A 20,919-nucleotide genomic window follows, 5' to 3' on the forward strand; every position below is an offset into this window, starting at 1 on the left:
AACAGACTCTGTGGACTCTAGGCTGCAAGTGGCAGGACCTGTGGAGCGAAGACAGGTCAAGGAGTCTTTGAGGCGTTCTTCCAGGCTAGAAGCCAAGAGGAGAACTACCGTAATAGGTTTCATCTGAGAGAAGCAGAGGCCTTTTAAAAGACTCCAGCTGCAGAGGTTTTTTGCAGCTGGCAACCAGTCTTGCAGCCTTGTTGTTCTTTTCTCTTATCTGACCACTGGATTTGCCTTGTGACTATGCTCTTGCCTCTGCCATTTGCAGTGACTGACTGACTGGTATTGTGTGACCTTTGGAGTATTCCTTGGTACATTCCCCTGCTGTGCTGCCCTCAGTAGAGGTAAGCAGGACACAAACTTCTAGAATTCAAATCTAGCTTGGAAAGGGCCTCAGTTCACTTGCTCAGTGTCAAATCTGTCTTGCTTGGGTACAATGGGGGGGACTGTTTCTGCACAGAAAACATGCTTTCTGCATAGGAAACATCTTTTCTGTTCAGAAAACAGTTGCAAAACAACTGGAACCAAAAACAAAACATACCCACATGCATTTCTCACTAGAATAATTCCTCTGCAGCACCTTGGGATGTTCAAATAGGGGGAGAATACTGCAGAGAAATAGTTGTTTTCTCTTGCAGAAGGGAGAAACCTACTACAGTTGTCCTCATATGCAAGGATTAAATAATGGAGGATTTGTGTGCCCAATATAGCCAAGGTTATGGTGTCATCTAGTGTTATCAGGGTGAAATTGCCACTTTTGTTAATGGGTTTTTTAAAGCAGCATTCGTCAAATTAAAAACATTAAAGCAAATGAATTCTGCATCCTCCCCTCCCTCCTCTCAGAAGAGACTCCCTGTACTTCATTATAGCCCAGCAATCCTCCTAAAAATGAAAAAGGAATGTATCAGCCATAAAAGTCTAATATATTTCCTAGCGAATTGCTCACTCACCATTGAACATGTGGATAGAAAGGTGACCATTGCTGTGTGAAGAAGCATGTATTCCTTGCCTCCATTGCTGATGGTTTGCTTCTAGTCCTGTGAAGCGTGGCATGTTTATGTCTTCTTTGCATGGCATGCGTTGGTTACTGGATATGCAAATAGATCTGAGAAGTAGATGAGAATTGGTCTAATAAATGGTGATGTCTAAAAGATGTCCCTAAAGTAGAGAGAAAGCAATAGGGTTACTAGAAAAGGACTTGAGATTTCAAAACAGAGATATTCTTTTGTGTTTCTTAGGGTTATGCATGTCCTTTGTAGGGATGTAATACTTGGAAAAAACATAGTTTTTGACCATTTTGCAAATATATTTTTTCATATTCTTCCCATCCCTAATCCTTACCCCTGAGAGCAGCAAGTGTCAGGGAAGGCAAGTTATAACAGGGGAAGCTGTAACAGTGAATCGAACTAGTCCAGGCCATAACCCAGGTAATCCAGGGAGTTGAATTAAAGAATTTCACCAGAATTAAAGGAAGATGCAGTAGCAAGGTCTCAGCTGTTCCAGAATCCATCCAAAAAAAGCTAGCAATCCCAATAACCAAAGTAAAAAGGAAAACACAGTGGCTGGACAGAATATGAACAGACAGGGAGACATGATGCCAATGTGAGAAATCCTGCAAGTCCTGCAAGTCATCACTGTGTGGCACTGCTCTCTTCTTAGATAAGAATAGACCTCAACGTTATCGGAAAAAATCAATGGAGGCGGAAAAGACACTTGGAGAAATAGTTCCCAACCTTTGGTCTCTCAGATGTTTTAGACAAAATTCCCCTAGATCTCTGGACCTTCACCATGCTAGGACTTCTGGAGTTGGAATGCAACCTGTTGTCCCACTTTTCTAGTTGCTTTAAATGGTTCCATTTCTCCCCTTTGTCCTCAGCTTATGTTCATTGCTAGAAACTGAGATCAAACGCAAAAAATAAGTTTTCTCCTCAATAAATTCAGCAGCAGCAAAGAAGAAAGGAGGTGGGCCAGAATCTCCCCCTTCCCAGTAGGCTTAGACTGCTGCTCTCCTAGCCTAGGTGTGCTCAGTGGTGCATCTAGCATATTTGACACCTGGTACAGATCACTTTTTAAATACCCCGTCTCCTCTCTTCAACAGTCTTTTCCAGGTATGGCTGGCCAAAAGGGAAAGGGAGAAGACTCACTTTCATGCCCAGCTAGAAGATCCACCAGACCCAAAAGGCAGCCCCTTTCCACCATCATACTGGCTCTGAAGTGTCACCTAGTGCGATCCATACCCCCTGCACCCGCTAGTGATGCCCCTGGTCTTCCTGATCATTGGCTTTTGCCATCTTGACCATCTCTGTGGTTACGTGGCCATGTGCGTTCCAGTTTTCACTCGTGAAATGCTGGAGAGCAGGGAGAAGCAATCGGCTTTGGGAAGATCCTGGACAAGCTTCTTAATGTGGGCTTCCACCTCCTAGCTTGGACCCCCCACCCCAGTGGCATATACTCGATGGTCCTTGTCCACTCACCACTACCAACAATAACACAAAGAGAAGTTTTCTGGCCCTGTATATCTCTCTGTGTGTAGGCACAGTGGAGCTGCCATCTCAGGGGCGGTATACACAGCCCCTAAGGGATGGCGTGATGCTGCCCCTTCCCTAGCCGGATCAGGGCTACGGCAACCACACGCCGCAGCCCCAATCCAGCCTTTCCAGGATGCAAAAAGGAAGTGCAAAAAGTGGCTGAAAAGGGTGCAATAGCTGTGCAGATGCAGCACTGGAGGAGTGTCATGATGCCACACACCACGTGGAGTGGCGCACAGCATCAGGGTGCCCTGGGGTGGAGTCGGGGTGTGCGTCATGTAGATGCAATGCCCCAACTCCACCCCCAGGCTGGCCTTCATGGATGGTCTGAAGAGCCCCTCGGTTACCCTAGCCTTCTCTTAGCTTTCTGATTCTTCTAGGAAAGAACCTCCTTCAAACACAGCCTGGTGTTTCCATTCACATCACATGGAAACTATTTGGGCAGATAAGTATCCCCATTTCATTTTCCTGGGATAATAGTTACGAAGCATGAATGCTGGGCTTTGATTCCCCTTTTAATATGTGGAAGGAATATCTGAGCTTTAGAGCTCTTTGTTTGCTTTGCTAGAGCGAAGCAGAATAGAATCATCTCCTTAATGGGGAGAGGAATGGCGTTCCATCATTCCTTTTGCCGCAGCCGCAACAGAAAGCAGGAGCGAACCAAAGTCCTATCTTGGCCGCAGCCTCTGGAAATCTAATTCGTACTCAGTCCCCTGATACACAGGGCCCTGTTTCCAATTAAGCTGGGATTTTCCCCCTACAAGGTCATCTTACCCCCTCCTAACATTAATAATAATTGCAGTTTAGCTTCTCCAAAAAGGTTTTATGGAGCCTCTGCTTCTGCCAAGTGGTTCAGCTCATGGAAAGAAAAATCATGACTCTTGGAAAGGAACAGAATGACTAGGAATGTTGGAGACTTGAGCCCTGCCTTAGGTCTTTGCAACGTTACTTAGGTTGGCATTGGCCATGTTAGCAAGGGGATTCTGGGTATTGTAATCCAGAAAGGTATCAACTCCAAGCTCTAGACAGAGGGCACTGCCTTCCTCTAGAACTACTGTGGTCATGCTAACTGGGGGCTTCTGGGAGTTGTAGTCCAAAAGAGGAACTTTCTCCTAGCTTGTGTGTTCTTCCTCATTAATAACTATTATGCTCCTGATAATAACACTCTGATGTAACTTGGCCACATGTGTTCTGGTTTCCATCTGTGAAATGCTGGAGGCTGAGCTGTCCTAGCAGGGCTATTCTGATGTTGCAATGTGGCTGTACATGTGTCATTTGTGCATATATGTGCATGCATGAGAAACTTGGCAGGCCTTGTTTGTACTCTTCCGCTATTCAGATTTGAGTTTTCAGACCGTTGAAGACATGTACACACACCCCCAGTTTTCTCCTGTGTATATCCAAGTGACAAACAATTCTTTGCCCGTATTGAATCCATCTTGGATGCTCAGATATTTGACGTCCTATGATTTAGCAAGCAGTCAACGTTTGCTGATAAGCCACTGATATCTTGACAGGATCTGACGGGGAGCTGTCAGGAGCTGACATGAAGAAGCATTCAACCCTTGACCGTCTCCTGCCAGCGATGGTGGCCAGAGCAGAAGTATTGAATAATGTTGCTATAGCAATGTTTAATTTCACCAGATGTTTATTTTAAAAAGTCCTTCGGTCGATGAACAAGAAACAAGATGTGATTCATTGCATTTGGAGACCAAGTGTTCAAAATCCCAAATCTCAAAATTCGGCAATTAGGTTGGGTTAATCCTTAGCAGAGGATGGCCTGGAGCTGCCTGACCCAAATGTTGCAGGAGAACAAGCCGGACAATGAGACCTTGAGGCAGGTTGGACAGATATGTAACATTGTGTGTATGTTTGTGCGTGTGTCCCCTCAAGATAGGAAGACCCTTTTGTTGTATCCATGTTTCCCTTGCCCCAGGGAACATGGGTATCCAAAGCTGAATGCCTGTATTTATATCCATCGTTTTTCCAGATATGGGGTGCAAGTCAGCTTACAAAATAAAAAGCACATGTAAAGCCAGAGCATGACGTAGTGGTTTGAGTGCTGGACTATGACTTTGGAGACCAGGGTTCGATTCCCCGTTCAGCCATGAAACCCATTGGATGATTTTGGACAAGTCACACTTTCTCAGCCTCAAGGGAAGGCAATGGCAAACCTCCTCTGAACAAATCTTGACCAGAAAACCCCAGGATAGGGTTGCCAAAGTTGGAAATGACTTGAAGGCACACAATAACAGCAACTGCTACAAAACCACAAACAGCTAAAAATGGACAGAAGGTTAAGATTAAAATATCAAACTGTCTATAAAGTTAAAGGTGAGACACTGAGTGTTGTTGTTGCTGCTATTATTATTACTATTACTATCATCATTATCATTATTATTAATAGAGCCAGTGTGGTGTAGTGGTTGAAGCACTGGACTGTAACAACTTTTGGCAACTTTTGAAACCTACGGCATGAAAGTATTTAACTTGGGGATAATGTATACAACAGAAGTATCTCAGAGTGTATCTACACCACAGTTACAGCAGATCGATACTGTATAAACTGCCCCAGTTGCAACCTATGGGATGCTGGGATTTGTAGTACGGTGAGAGGCACTTGGAAATTAAGTGACTGAGGACTCTCAGCTTGTGGTTCTCAAATTTTGGTATTTTGGACTTCTGCTCCCAGAAGCCTCCAGCTGGCTAAAGACACCCAGAGGACTCAAAGTTGAGATCCACTGTTCTAGTCAGCATCCCTGAACTACAGTGCTAGAATTGCCTCCTCAAACTACAAATCCCAGCATCCAAGAGGATGGAGCCATGATGGTTGAAATGGTATCAAACTGTATCATGGTGTGGTGGAGATATATTCTTAGAATGAGAAGGAATAGTTGTAGGCTGCTCTTCCCAAACATGGAAGGAAGAAGGAGCAGTCCTTGCCCCAGCGTAAGGGAACTCTTCCCTTCTTCAGGGCTCAGGAACAGTCAGAACGAACCCAGGGCTGCATCTGCACTGCAGAATCAATGCAGCTTGACATCACTTTAACTGCCATGGCTCCATACTATGGAATCCTGGGATACTCAGAGGTGGTTTTGCCAGTCCTTTCCTCTCAAATCTCCCCCTAAGCACTTGGTATTGATTGGCGGTCTCCCATCTAAGTACTAATCACGGCTGACCCTACTTTTAGCTTCTATGATCAGACAGGATTTGATGCTTTCAGTACATTTAGGCCCAGATCTGTGTGGCTTCTGTTCTTTCCAAGCCAGGGACCTCTCCTCTTCCAGCGTTGCGTCCAGAGAGCCCTTTCTTTTGATGCATGCTAGCTAGACGCAGCACGGGATGGAGCTATAAGCTAAGCAGACTCATTACGGAGAGCTAATCTTTACATCTCTGGCAGCTGATCGTCCTTTCTTAGGCTGCCATCCAGAATCCAGTTACAGGCACTTAAAGCCCCATTGATCTTAACTGTGCAATGAATTGCAGCCGTAGGGCGATTTGATTACAATGGGTGGCTTTTGGTAACTATGTCAATTAGCATGACTTTTCTTTCACTTTTTCCAAAAGGCGGCTATCAGACATATAGATACAGGCTTATCCCAAAGTCAGTCAGTCTGCCTGCCTCTCCCTCTGCTCTTTGGAGTGATTTCCTGCCATTTCTGTTGCAAAACTATCCCTCTGCCCTGCTGGGAAATTTCCCTTTTCTAGGTAGGCCTGCATGTGAGCAGATAAGAAGAGCCCCGGTGGATCAAGCGAAAGCGCCAACTTATTTCAGCTCCCCTTGTTTTGCTTTTTAAACATCTACTTTCCCTCTAAGTGGGAACCTCTTCCTTCCGTTGTGGACCAAGCGTGGAAATAAAGAGACCAAATACAGCCAGTGAGTTGAAAACAGGCCACTTGATTTGACTATAACGCATTTCAGATTTACAATGTGAAGTCAAAGGCTTTCATGGCCGGCATCCATAGTCTTTTGTGGGTTTTGTGGGCTATGTGGCCTATGTGGTTCTAGAAGAGTTTATCCCTGATGTTTCGCCTGCATCTGCGGCTGGCATCTTCAGAGAAGATTAAACCCATGAGAGCTGCAAAAAGAGGTGAGCAACCTAGTGCTAGAGCAACTGGGGCAAGTGGTCACATCCAGATTTCCTTTCCAGCATTTTGCTGGGCCAAAAGCCTGAGCTTCCTACTAGAAGGCCAACCCAAGAAACCGTCCCTCAAGTTGCATGACTTAAAGTCAGGGCTCAGCCCCCAAACCAGCCCCAAGCAAAGTCTCTTTCCCCAACCTTTGGATCTCCAGACCTAAAGAGGCAGATCCAGATCCTTCCCCTTCACCAAATGGGTGCCATAGGTGTTTGCCAAAATCCTACTTCTCTTTCTCTCACCACTCCTTGCCAAGTGTCCACCTATTTAAGCCACCACCACAAGCCAATTGTCATCATAGGGGGGGTTTTTGGTGGGGTTTTTTCGGGCTATGCAGATACTCATGGGTCACACAATATATATAGAGAGAGATATATACCTCACTCTCTTCTATGCCAGCATTCTCTGAAGATGCCAGCCACAGATGTTGGCAAAACGTCAGGAACAAACTCTTCTAGAACATGGCCACATAGCCTGAAAAACCCACAAAAGACTATGAATGCTGGCCATGAATGCCTTCGATTTCACAATTGTCACCTTTCTGGTTGCCCTCCTTTGGAGACACTCCAACTTGTCACTGTCTCAGGTCCTGAAGCTAGGAAGAGAAGGGTTTAATACCTTGGAGAACTCCTTTAACCCTTTATATAAAACCTGGAATGGAATCACTGGCCCCCTGACATGGAAATGCCATGCTGAGCACTCCTCTCTTGCCTGCTCATTCTTTTCCACAACTGCCCCCTTCTCTCCCCAGTATTGCCATCAGTTGCCCCAATGTGTGATAATGTATCAATTCACAGAATGGGCCATTCATGAAACGTGAGATGTCATTCCTCTCCGTTCAAAATTGCAGAGATATCCCATCTGTTTCTGAACCCACTCAGTTTATTTTTCTCCTTCTATTTCATGGAACTGAGCCGGAATAAAAAGCAGATGTCTTCCGCTGCAGCCTGGAGTCAATGGCAACTGTGCTTTTGGGACTAATTTATCATCGGAGGGTGTGTGTGTGTATGTGTGTGTCCATTCTGGTGGCATGGCTGCGTTCCTTTTTCCTTTGCTACATCTATCGATTATATCAGTGTGGGGGTTTGCAACAAGGCTGTGTCATTTGGGCTTTTGTTTCCACCTTGTATGTAACACTTCTCCTCTCCGCTGTTTGGTTTTAAAAAGGGGGTTGGTTTTTCCCAGGGGAAGGAACCAAAGATGGAAATTTAATTCCTTTCCCCAACCTGGCTCATGTGTAAATGAATCTTTGTTTGCGATGGAGTGGGGGGGGGGGGGGAACCTGTGTGAGTGATGTCAACCAAAGCCAGATATAGAAAGAGGAAAGAAAGGAACGCAGCCTGACTTCAATTTCTCAGAATCCAGAGGGTTGTTTTCTTTGTCTTTACATTCATCCACCTTTGAATTTGTACGGGGGAGGTGTCAGAATTAACCATCGCACCTCCTTGACGGATGGCGCAGGCATCGGGTGCGTTGGGAGACGGGCTGCAGGTGCGACTAGAACAATGGGCTAGGAACCCGGGTTGCAATTTTGAGGGATCCCACAATGGTTTTTTTGGCAGGCTGCAATGGTCAACGACAAACAAAACAGGCCCAGGGAGAAAAGCAGGACTGCAAATGCAAGCGCTCTCTCTCTCTTTCTCTCTCTCTCTCTGCTCCCTGGAGTCTGCTGTTGGTGATTGTGGCACAGGCGGCATGAACCATCTCAGCTTCTCAGCTGTTCTTGCCGGTAAAAGGAGGTTGGGCAGTGGAAGCCGAGCTGCAATTATTCCTAGTATGCAGCCCGACAGGCGGGTGGTTTTTGCACACGGCAGCTGAGCTCAGCCAGAATCCGTGCACATCGACTCCCCCTCTTGCTCCCGATTACTCATCTCCTGCCCATAGACAGGTTCCCCCAGGGCCTTGCTGCTCTCCTGGACTCTGTCTGGCACCCACGTCCTGCAGCCAGAGGCCACCCATCGATTCGGCATTAAGCTCAAGCTGAAACGCTCATGGATCATTCTGGCAGGGGCTGCCTTCCGCTGGGGAAAAGGCAGCGTTTTTAAAAAGAAACGAACCCTGCGCAATTCCGCAACGAATTCCGCAGCCGGAATAGATTGCGGCGTTGCATCAAGGGACTTCGGTTGCAGACTTCATGCTGCCGGAGGAGAATCGTATTAGGAAACGGCCTTGATGAGTTGTGTCTTTTGCGGCTGGAGAAGGGAGAGGCTGGGATAACCGGGGCAAATTAATTGGACAGTGGAGGTTAAAGTGGAATCATTGTGCTATTAGAGTGTAGTGGGAAAGGCTACCAAGACTGAGATGGAGGTGCTCTCAGGGTATGAAAAAAAGCATCATTTCTGGTTCCTCCCAGTCTGTGGAGGGCCACACTATAACATCCCCCCAAAGAAACAACGATGTTCTGGAAACTAGAAGTGATATTCTTGCAGACTGTGGCACTTTGAGGGGAGGGGGACTGAAATGAAAAAGCCCCTACAAAACCTGCTCCAGAAGGTTTCTCAAACAATGACCATAACAGGTCAGAAAGCTAGGTACTAACCAGATTTAGAGAGAACCGTAGGTGGCTCCAATGTCAACAAGGTGATGAATCTGCATTGGATTTTAGTTGAAAGGAACCATTCAAAGTGCTAACCTCACCTCCTCCAAAACAATTTTGGATAGTCCTTTTCAAGTTTGGATGAAAACCCTAAGAATAACCGATGGCCATGGGTCAAAAGCTAGGGGAAGCCAGGCCTAGGAAAACTGATTTCTTCTAATGGATTTGCGGTAACAAATAACTAATGATTATTAATTTAAAGGCGATTTTTAATGAAAGATCCCCTGTTGCTGTTAATTGTCACAGCGTAAAACACGCCCTAGAAATAATGCATAACGTTGGCTTTGTAATGCCGACAATTATTTCGCAGATTCGGTGAAACGGTGTCACTCTTTTGACATTGGAGGGGGAAAGCATCCAAACATTAAAGGCATGTCAGGGCACGCTATTCCCCTTGAACCCGCTTTTACATTATTAGGTGATGAAATTCATTCTGCAGATCTGAGTTCTGTCAAAAGGAAGGGGAATAGGTGAAGGAGAGACGGGTCCCAGCTCTGCATGACTCTGGTGGTGAAACTAGTTGGTGTGTGTGTTTTGTGTGTATGTGTAGACAGTTAACAAGCCAGATAAAGGTGACAACAAGGAGGACGATTTTGCTGGGATGGCAAATGTCACCACCATTTGGAACCATTCAGTAATATTTATGAACCACACATTTTATTTTCACTGATGTAAGCTGGGATCTTTTTCATGACCTATGTGCGCTTCACAAGTGCATATGTCCTCTTTTGAATAGGACACAAAACTAAAACTGGGTTTTAGGCCCAGTTTGGAAGGAACTATCCAAAGTTTTGAATCCTGTCTTCCAAACAGTTCCACTCCTTGGATACCTCCTTAAAAAGTTCAGACTAGAACCCGGAGTAGATTGACTGCCGCAGATCCACCAACTTCCACTACGAGGCTTTTGTTGCATCCACCAACCTTGGCTGCTCTTCCCAGTGGATTGGAATGAGGTTCTCCATTGCATTTTGTACTTAAGAGGCAATTCATGGGACAAAAGGTATACCAGTATCACACACACACACACACACACACACACACAAATTGTTTAGAACTGCATAGTTTGGAAATAAAATTGCTGTTGCTCCTAGCAGAACTGGCTGCCATCACCCCCAGGGATTGCTTGTGTCTGCCAAGGATAGTGGCCATTGGAGTCCCAACACCTCTGGAGGAGACCAAGTCAACGAAAGTTGGGTGCACCAACCACCTAAAAAATCCTGTTTCAATCATTTTAGACATGTATAAGCAGAATGCTACAGTTAGGGTTGTAAGTGCCATTGTATTCCTCATTTGTATGTATGGTTGTGAAAGCTGGACAATGAAGAAAGTAGATGGGAAAAGAATCAGCTTATCTGAGATGTGGTGCTGGAGAAGAGTCCGGCAGATACTGTGCAAAAGACAAATAAATGGCTCCTAGAGGAAACCAGACCTGAACTCTCCCTAGAAGCTATGATGCCTAAACTGAGGTTGTCATACTTTGGCCACATCATAAGAAATCATGGCTCACTAGAGAAGACAATAAATAACGCTTGGTCAATAGAGAAAGAGGAAGACCCCATACCAGATGGATAGGTTCAACTAGAGAAGCCTTGGCCATGAATTTGCAAGATCTGAGCAGAACGGTTGAGGACAGGATGACTTGGAGGTCTCTCATTCGTAGGGTCACCGTGGGTTGGAGTCAACTTGAAGACCGTTAACAATAACAAAAGGAGACATCATGTTTCAGCTTGCACAGAGCGCACTACTAGTATCACATAGTGGCGACAGAGGATTTTGAAGTAATGCTACAACAGATCTTACACCAGGTGGGGAAGGTCTCGCGTTTCCAATCCGACGGCGACATGATCCCCTTTGATGGCTTTGATGGGATTTTCTTCCCCATTGTTTAAAACTTAATCAGAAAATGAGCCTTCAGTCTTGTGGCATATTGAGTAACCGTTTTGTGCAAGCCAGATGACTGTGTATCATGCAGGTATTTTAAAATGACTGAAAACCATTCACACTTAGGACTCTTCTATTTGCTGCATTCACATTCCCTTGGTCCCTTTGCTTGCCCTTTTTCTTTGCATGCCCAGAGTCTATTCCTAAACGCTCAACCAATGTTTTAAGTTACTGCAATGCTAAAAATTTAGGGGCTGAAGGAAACTTGGATTAAGGGGCAGAATTCCTATTGGGGAGAAGGATACCCTTATTTTGTCCCCTGCTCATAGCTACATCCCTGAAAAGCCATATAATGAAGAAGAGTTCATGGATAAGCTGCTGAGTCTATCACCAGCAATCCATCAGATCTGGGAACTCATGTTTGTTTTCTCTGAAAGGGTACTGAAAACCCTGCTTGTCAGATATAAAGAGCAGTTATCCATCCTCTCTGGAGAGGTCCTGCTCGGATTTGTTTGCCTGAGGCCAAGTGACATGTTTATCAAGGAGACCGTGATTTCAGCCTTCATAAAAGCACCCTTCTGGCTTCAGCCGAAAGGTCACTGTTTTGAGTCAGTCATGTGGCTACTTCCCTGCCCTGCATGCACTTGGGCCATGCCATTCTTAGTGGACAGATGGAATAACTTCAGCCAACCATTCATCTGAGTAACCCATTTCCATATTTGAAAACTCACGTGCCATTCTCTTACTTGGGACTTTATCACATGCGGCTTTTAAACTACCAACAAAGTTGGTAAATAATTCCTTTGGTGATACTTCTTGCATGACATTGTCTCCATCTCACTGCTCCCTTGCCATCCATGGGTTGTTAGACCACACCTTGTCATTGACGGGGGAAACGCATCGATAAGCTCCCAAATGCACTTCTGAAGCATTGGTCCTTTGGTATGATAAGTTCCTTGTGCCTCTGGAATTGCATTAAAAATAAAAAATGAAATGAAATGAAATGAAATGAAATACCTGAAATGCATGCTGGGTAGTTCATAGGAAGGGTGAGGAAAAGAGTGTGAGGGTCCAGTTACTCTATTGCGGAGAGAACGGGGATCGTGTGATAAACTCTGAAGTCATTATTTTGTTATTAACTGCAAGAGAGCTCTTGGCTTTTCCCTGGTTTTGGCTGTGGATACTGCATTGAGTGATCAGCCATTTTGTTTTTTAATATTATGAACAACCAGGTGGATGCCAGGTTTGCCTGTGGATGCCACTAAGGTTGCCAGGTGAAATAACAGGTAGGGCTCCTGCCCCCTTTAATAGTTGTGTGGAAGAGGGAATTTCAGCAGGGGTTGCCTATTGCACAATCAGTTAACAAGTTACACCTGATGAAATCCCCTCTTTTACACAAGCATTAAAAGGACAGGTGCCCTGTCTCTTATTTTACCCGGCACATACCTGGTACTTATGGAAATAAAGAGGGTACCAGAGACTGCCACATCTCTTATTCTCAACCAAGAACTGTCTCTGCCAAACTGGGAACATTGGTGTGTTTCCTGACATCTTATGGAGGACACAAGGTTGGGAACGGATGCTGCAAGGCAACCCAATCCTAGGTCCATCATTAGGATGGATAGTAAGGGCAACACATAAGTCTGAGACGGCTGTGTTCATGGATGCCATGCAATTCAATCCAGTGACTTCACCAGTGACTACTTATCATAACCAGCTGTCTTTGTGTGCACCCCCCTTTTTAAAAATGGCCATCTTTTCAAGGAGGGGGAGTGGCAGCGCTCTCTTTAACCAAATTTAATTGCTTGGGGAAACGGGTGTCTCTTTGCTCCTGCTTGGAGGATAGAGCGTTTCCTTCATCGAGGCCAGGTAATTGAATTCAAGGAGCTATATTTAACTTACCTCTTTATCTAAATGAATTTATTGATAGGAAGAAAATGGATGCACTGCCAGAGCTTCCCTCGCTGACCATGTCGGAAATGATTAAGCTGATGGCTTCACAAAAGCCTCTTCTTCTCTCTCAACCCCCCCCCCCATTTTCTGGCCCTCCCCCAATAGCCAGCCAAAAGTGATGTAATGAAGGAGAACATCATCACCGAGGATTGCTAGTAGGATCTCCAAAAGGATCCGATGTGAGCTTGGAACAAGAAGCAGGCAGGACGCATGTGTGAACATCAACCTGGTGTCACAATGGAGGGCACTGGATCTTTTGGGAAGATCTAGAGCAACTGAGGACTTTTTAAATCCATGGTTAGAGGGGTAGCAGCAACTGAAGTTAAGGACAATGGGGGAAAGTGGGAGGAGGAGAAAGACACTTGGATATTGTGAAAGCAGCTGAAAAAGTAGGATGGCAGAGGACTAAAGGGGACTGTCCTTCTGAAATTGGGATGGTCAGACGGTATAACAGAAATTGACCAAATATTAACATGCACCCATGTAATTGCAAGGAAGTGACGGAGTCAGCTTTGTCTGTGACAATTCAGAAGGTGCCCTGCTTTTTAAGGGAGGAGGGTCTGTCATGATCTCAGCTGTGACTTATGGTGAAGTTAGAGCAAACCAGGAGCAGTCAACATACAATGTGAAGTCGAAGGCTTTCATGGCTGACATCCATAGTTTTTTGTGGGTTTTTCAGGCTATGTGGCCATGGGCTGGATGAGGGAAAACAGACTCAGCTTGAATCCAGAGAAAACGGAAGTACTTGTGATAGGTCCTCCTGGCCCAGGGATGGCGGTGGTTCCACCTGTCCTGAATGGGATCACGCTTCCCGTGAAGGGCTCTGCACGCAGTCTGGGGGTGCTCCTTGACTCGTCGCTCCACCTTACATCTCAGGTGGATGCGACGGTCAGGAGCACCTGCTATCAGCTTCGGATGATACGCCAGCTGCGTCCCTACCTGAGCCGGGGGGACCTAGAAACAGTGGTACACGCTCTGGTCACCTCTCGGTTGGATTTCTGCAATGCGCTCTACATGGGGCAACCCTTGTACCATACCCGGAAGCTGCAATTAGTGCAGAATATGGCAGCAAGACTGGTCACTAATACACCTAGGACCAGTCATATAACACCGGTCTTAAAAGACCTACATTGGCTGCCTATTCGCTTCCGGGTGCAATACAAGGTGTTGGTCATAACCTATAAAGCCCTAAATGGCTTGGGTCCAGAGTACTTAAAGGACCGCCTCTCTCCGTACAATCCGCACACTCAGATCTACTGGGCAGCATCTGCTAAGAGTTCCAGAGACCAGATTAGTCAACACCACCAGAAGGGCCTTTTCCACCTCGGCCCCTACTCTCTGGAACTCGCTGCCCATCGAGCTCCGTTCAGCAACCTCCCTGGCCCAATTTAAGAAGGGGCTGAAAACGTTCTTTTTTAAACAGGCTTACCCCTGATACTTCCCCTGAGAGCCCTCCCCCCTCTGTTAGCAACTACGATTTGGCACAAGTTCTTTTATTGTTTTAATTGTATTGTTTTTAAATTGTAAATTGTATTGTATTGAATGTAGTTTTATTGCTGTAAACCGCCCTGATGTTTCGAAGGGCGGTATATAAATAAAGTTTTTATTTATTATTTATTATTTATTCCTGACGTTTCACCAGCATCTGTGGCTCTGAAGATGCCAGCCACAGATGCTGGTGAGACATCAGGAAGAAACTCTTCTAGAACATGGCCACATAGCCCGAAAAACCCACAAAAAACTAAGTCAACATACAGTCCCCCAGATGTGGTTGGACTGCAGCTCCCACCATCCTTCACCAATGGCTCTGCTGGCTAGAGCTGATGGGTGTTGCACTCCTAAAGCAACTGGCAGGACCCAAGTGGCCCACCCCTGCTCTGAAGGCTGGCGTTGCCGTTGGCAAGGAGCCCAGTTCATTGCTCTCTCTGGGGATTGGCGTTGGCTGGTGATGTCATGCTTTTGCAGAGGAATGGACTTGGGGTCCTTAGTTAAAGGCAGCAAACTGTTTCACCTCCTTGTTCTGGGGATGATGGTCCCATTCCCTGGGTGAGCAGGACCAGAGGAAGGTCTGTTGACACCACCACTTGCTCTCCCACCCATCTCTTCTTCCTTTTGCTTTGTCCGCAAGGCAGCTCTGGTTTTAACAGGAGTCCGGAATCCAACTTATCAGACTGCCACACCTTCATTGTCTTGCAAAGGTACCAGGTGGTGGCACAGATCAGTCACCATCTGTTCCTAGCCAGGTCTGGTGGGTCATGCCAGGAATTGGTCCAGCTCTTGGAAAATGGGCAGAATAAAAGAGTGAACAATGCCTCCAGAATGCAGCTCATCCAGCCCTCGGCAGCTATTTCAGGAAAACCCAATCTGAACTGGTGCTGCCCTTCCTCTTCCAAATACAGAGAGGGAGTGCCTTCGAATGACAGTCATGAGATTGAAGCTCCATGAGGCAAGATTACCCTTTGCAGAAGAGGCTGTGTGTGAGTGTGTGTGTGTGAGTGCTGTGTGTATGCACACACAAGGCACTAGGACCTAGGAGGCGTCCCGGCAAATCTGGCAGGAATTTTTTGCTTGGAGCTCAGACAACAAAGGCAGAGTGTGGCTGGCTTTCTCTCCCACAGCATCTCCACCCAGAGAGCTGAAAACCGGTAAGTAGAGCTGGAGAGCCTTTCCAGGCAGAGAAAGTATCAGAGGTGTGATGCAAAAGATAGGGAAAGGAAAGGGGTTGACATTGGAACTGGAGGGTGTGCTCCTGTCCACACTCCATCCAAAGCTCAGCATGAGAGCATTTTCAAAGTTGCATTGAGGTCCCATTGTTTCCAATGCCTGCTGTTCAGATAACCTCTAGGAAGTATTGGGTTTGGGGAAATCATTTTTTTGCAACTTGGCCGAAAGAAGAGAGATGGAAAGCTCCCTTTACCGAAGGACAGGAGCCCTGTGAAGGTCAGAGACAGGTCATCATGACACTGTAGAAAAGGAAGGAAAGGGACACAGTCTGGCCAGCCTGACTCTGGCAGAAGGCAAGCAACAGCTTTTCCCAGGGCTTGGACCTGATCACAGAGCCTTGGGTTTTAATCCCATTTGAGTTGTGCAAAGCTGCTCCAAGCAGATGTGAGTTGCATGCTAATAGTGCGGAACAGCTGAGTGGTAGCACTCAGGTTTTGTAGGCGCTGAGAGCTGTCTTTGTGTGTTTGGAGTTCCAACTTGCAAGATGAGGGGATCTCTTGCACCTCCAGCTCATGCTAAAGATGATTTCTGTCACTTACCTCTTCCCCTCGTTGCACAAATGAAACCAAATCTCTCTCTCTTGTTCCAATGCCTCTCATTGCACACTCAAGGTGCTGAACAATGAGAGGTGCTCTTATGGTGGCGTGATGCGACTACTTTTGTAAGGCACCTTCAGCGATTAAAATACACTTCATTAAAATGAAAGGAAGGGCGGAAGTTGCATTAACCCTTCTCCATGATTAAATGACACCAGAAATGAATGGGGCAGAGGGATGTAGTAAAATGTAGTATTTTGATATCACCTCACTTACAATCAGAATTTCTAGGATATCAAGGGTAGTGACTGAAATGGAGTTAGATTTTCAGAGAGGTCTATGAGACAACTGCCTTCACAGATATTCACAAAGCAGACAGCATTGTTGCCGTATGTCTGTCTGGTCCATCAGCCATTTCAGTTTGATCCCCCATTTGAAAGGTCCCTCTGACTCGGGCTGTCATCCTATTCACAAACGGGTATGTTGAAGCCCTTAGAGACATATAGCACTGGTTCTTTTTTCTTTGGGAGACTGAGTTCCTTAGGCATGGAGCACACTTGGATTGTCAGTTCCATCCATCTACCACAAAAGTGAAGTTTTGCATCTTAACTGCAGGGAATGTCTCTTCTCAGCAAAAACTGTCCATAGCTGGCACGCATCTGGGAGTGACACCCATAGACTTCTCCATCCCAGTCTCCCATTTTAGATACTTAGCACTGATTCAGAGATAGACTCCTTTGGTTTCAACAGAGTCCTCCAGGTTATGTATTACACAGCCAACTGTAATGCTGAGACAGCAGCTCCTATTCCTTATGCTTGAAGCATTACCCCAAAAGACACATAGAGGGAGGAAAGCTCTTTGTGGCATCTATCCAAGGAAAGTAAAACATTAGGCAAGGCATCATTTTGTTTAAGACAGGAAGAAACCCACAGAGTTGAGTTCCAAGATCTGCTATACTAGCATCTCCCTCGTTCTAGTGCTTAAGTTGGCTCACTCTAAATTTTCTTTCCTTTGTGCTCTTTCCTTCCCTTCTTCTTCCACCTCCTTCTCCTCCTCCTGTGCCCAGCTTCACATCTCTAGGGCTCACCGAGCTATGGAACTTGATTTTGGACACTTTGACGAAAGAGACAAGGCGTCCAGAAACATGCGAGGCTCCCGTATGAATGGCCTGCCAAGCCCCACTCACAGCGCCCACTGCAGCTTCTACCGCACTCGGACCTTACAAGCCCTGAGCAATGAAAAGAAAGCCAAGAAGGTGCGCTTCTATCGCAACGGGGACCGATACTTCAAGGGGATTGTGTACGCCGTCTCCGGCGACCGTTTCCGGAGCTTCGACGCCTTGCTGGCGGACCTGACCCGGTCTCTGTCTGATAACATTAACCTGCCTCAGGGAGTTCGCTACATTTACTCCATTGATGGCGGCAGAAAGATTGGGAGCATGGATGAACTGGAAGAAGGTAATTAGCAAGAAGCAATGACTGCTGGCTGGTGCAGGGAGGGTGGCAGGGAGGGTGGCTGGCTCACTGGCACATCGAAAGGGCTTCACGTATGTTGAAGTATATGAAGGTTAAAGGGGCATGGATTTCACCGGCAGCTGTCATTTGCCCAATGATTCTCTCCTTTTTCTGCAAAAGGCATTAGAGATAATATATCAGGTTCACCCCTGGCTGTTGAAAGTGGCCAGGTTTACCTTCTGCCCCTTAAAGAATATCCTGGAGGGTCAGTGTACAACCGGGGTGAATATCCAGAGATGTACAATTGCATGATGTCTGTGCAGATGGTGGGTGTGTTCCCACACAGGTTTCTGGTTGCACGGGTGAGTGTGTTTGAAATGAAGCGCCTGTTCATTTGGGTGTGGAAGTGTGTTGTCATGTATTTGAACTGCGCATGCCAGGTGGCAAATTTATTCTGCCTCTTTGTAGAGGTGCTGGTGGATTGGGGATAGTTTGCTCAGTCTGCCTGTAGGGATGTGCTGTCTGACTGTATTAAGAATGATTTATATACAAGCCTTCCTATCCTGGGGCAGAACCCCATTTAGAACCATTGGTTTTAGATCGTATCTGCACAAGCAGCTGTACATGGTATATTTGCAAGCTGCAGGTTTTCACAGTCTGTGTATTGCTAGGAAGGATGAATATTGACAATATGTCTCCTTGATACCTTTGTGCATTGAATTGGGGGAAGGGAGGTACGGAGGCTAGGTTTGGGGGGGGGGTTGTATCCCTTCCAGAGCATGTCTGCAATATCACTGCAAACCAAATCCATCAGCACTGAGCACTCTGTATGCAAGGGGGTGTGTCTGGGCTTTCCGTGAGAATGGATGTGAATGAGCATCCATGTGTTTGAATGCTCTGGGTTTTTGTATTTGAATAAAAATGTACTGCACATTGGGTGTGCCTGGGTGCAGCTGTGTCTATGGAGTGTGAGCAATCTGAACTGTATTCTCTAGGGTGGGCATCGGTATTATGAAGCAGGGCGATATGGGCGCAGGGAGCGAATTGTCGGTTTGCAAGGGTGACTCAGTCTCTACAGTATATGCACAGTCACCGGCTCCGAAGGCACTGCGTTGCAAAGGGCAAATGAAACCAAATGTGAATTTCCTTTAAAAACTCCCCAGATTATTTAGGAAGGAGGGAAGGAAAGGAAACACATTCTCGATGTGGTTTGTATCTTGCACCAAATGATGCCCTTTAAGTGATCATTTTTTAAAACCTAACAAATCAAAGTCTTCATTGCAACAATGAAAAGAAAATTATGTCTGGAAATCCTACAGAGATGCTGGTACCTGTGGCTTTCAGAAATGTTCAATAAAGCCCATAGGACTTTCCAGCAATGTTCATCTGTGCGTCTGCAGGGTGTGTCCCTTTGTCTGGGGTGAATGTGTTCAGTGTGTCTATAAGGTGTGTCTATGGCAGCTCAGAAGGGATGGCATTTGGCTTGCCCATGGGGGAAGGAGGGTCTGTTGAGTGAGAAAGCGTTACAGATATGAAATGTGAGTGTGCAAAGCTTGCATACAGAGTGTCAGTAGTCATTTCCTAGTCCAAAAGAGGAGTGGGTGCAGCATTGCCGGATGACGGAGTATTTGTGTGATACCATCTCGTATTTCTTGTGAGTTTGAAAGACTGTGTTTCTGAAAGTCGAGATCCGTGCCATACTTGCCTGCTGAAAGTCCTCCTTTGTGCTTGAGCAGGATGGCATCCTTGGTCTGTGCGTGAAGGATCGCCTCTTTGCCCAGTGTGCATGAGAGGCAGATTGTACATTAAGGAGACACACGCCCACAAACAAGTATCTTCACTTGTTCTGATAACAAGGGCTGAAACTCTTTGGAGCAATGGAGCAATCTGTAGCTACAATTGGTTTTTGCTTGCCTGGTTGGCTGCTCCAGTGTGTCGCTGTCAATCTCTATTGCTGGAAACGAAAAATATTAAATGGCATATTGTGCTCAAACAAAGAGCAGGCTTTCGCCGTACTGTTCAAATGCTGAGGTTCTTTGCCTTGAAACCAATCGGCTGCCATCTTGAATGATGTCATTCCTTGGAAGGATGTCTCCCCGAAGTGAGGATTTCCAAGGGTGGCATCATGGCGCCAACTATTGACCAGCCCTGCTTTGTTACCTGCCTACCTTCCTTCTTTTTTTGCCATGATCTGAAATGGTTGGGCATAGTATAACGTAAAATTGTCCATTGGGGGAAGATGGTTGCATTTGCTGCTGGACAGTTTTAGTCTTTGTTTCAGTGTGCATGTGAGTGCCACCAATGGATCCACAAAGCTGTGACATGTTGATACATATGGTTCCTGTTGTTGTGTTCCAGCTCATGGTGACCTTAAGAGGACTCTCTCATGGGTTTTTTTGAGGCTGAGGGTGTATGACTCATTGACGGTCACCCAGCGGGTTTCCATGGTTGAATGGGAATCAAATCCTGGTCTCCAGGGTTCAACACAGTGCAATAGGTATGAGAGCCAGTGTGATGTAGTTCAGTGCTCAGATAACTACATCACACTTATATCAACTGCACTGTACTGCATTGTTATCTTCTTTTCTTTGGAAGTGACATGCTTGAACATACCCATGCTAGGAATGGAAAGGAACTTAGGTGAACCCAATGGTTTTGAGCAAAGTATTGTGGTGATGTCGTAATGTGCACTTTGTCGTGATCATTTCCGTATTTGCAAGATTTATGCGCCATTTCTGGTGAAATGCATTGGATACAACACAAACTCAAAAATGTGCACCATTGGGAGAAAAAAAAAAGAAATACACAGAAAAACACCTATAATCCACAAGAGAAAAGATTTGGGGGTTCCAAGGAATGGCGACCTGTAACTATCACATTGCCCAGGATCTCTCACAATATTATGGAGTCTATGACAGATATGGTGTTGTGGATCCTACATAAGGACCTATGCATGAGTGGCACTGTAGCATGCGATGGGACAAATTTGGGACATAGGCAATCCAGAGCCCAGAGATGTTGCTCTTTTAGACTACAACTCCCAGCGTTCCCCAGTTGGCAAAGCCATCCTCCTCTCCTAAAGAGTTTTCCAAGTTCGGTCTCATTTAAA

At 46.0% G+C, this 20,919-nt stretch overlaps 1 protein-coding gene across 2 annotated transcripts in view; it reads left to right on the top strand.

Moving 5' to 3' along the window:
• Positions 1 to 15,682: 15,682 nt before the first annotated feature.
• Positions 15,683 to 20,919, top strand: part of DCX (doublecortin) — a 75,509-nt gene continuing 70,272 nt past the window's right edge. For both annotated transcript variants that reach the window (XM_089536463.1, XM_089536464.1), the window contains exons 1-2: positions 15,683 to 15,740; positions 17,423 to 17,813. In XM_089536463.1, coding sequence (XP_089392589.1) covers positions 17,450 to 17,813 — 364 coding nt within the window. In that variant the 5' untranslated portion in view covers positions 15,683 to 15,740; positions 17,423 to 17,449. The remainder of the gene's footprint in view (positions 15,741 to 17,422; positions 17,814 to 20,919) is intronic.

The sequence above is a fragment of the Sceloporus occidentalis genome, unplaced genomic scaffold (genome assembly GCF_023333645.1).
Source record: "Sceloporus occidentalis isolate IW3139 unplaced genomic scaffold, rSceOcc1.0.p SCAF_8, whole genome shotgun sequence".
Lineage (NCBI taxonomy): Eukaryota > Metazoa > Chordata > Lepidosauria > Squamata > Phrynosomatidae > Sceloporus > Sceloporus occidentalis.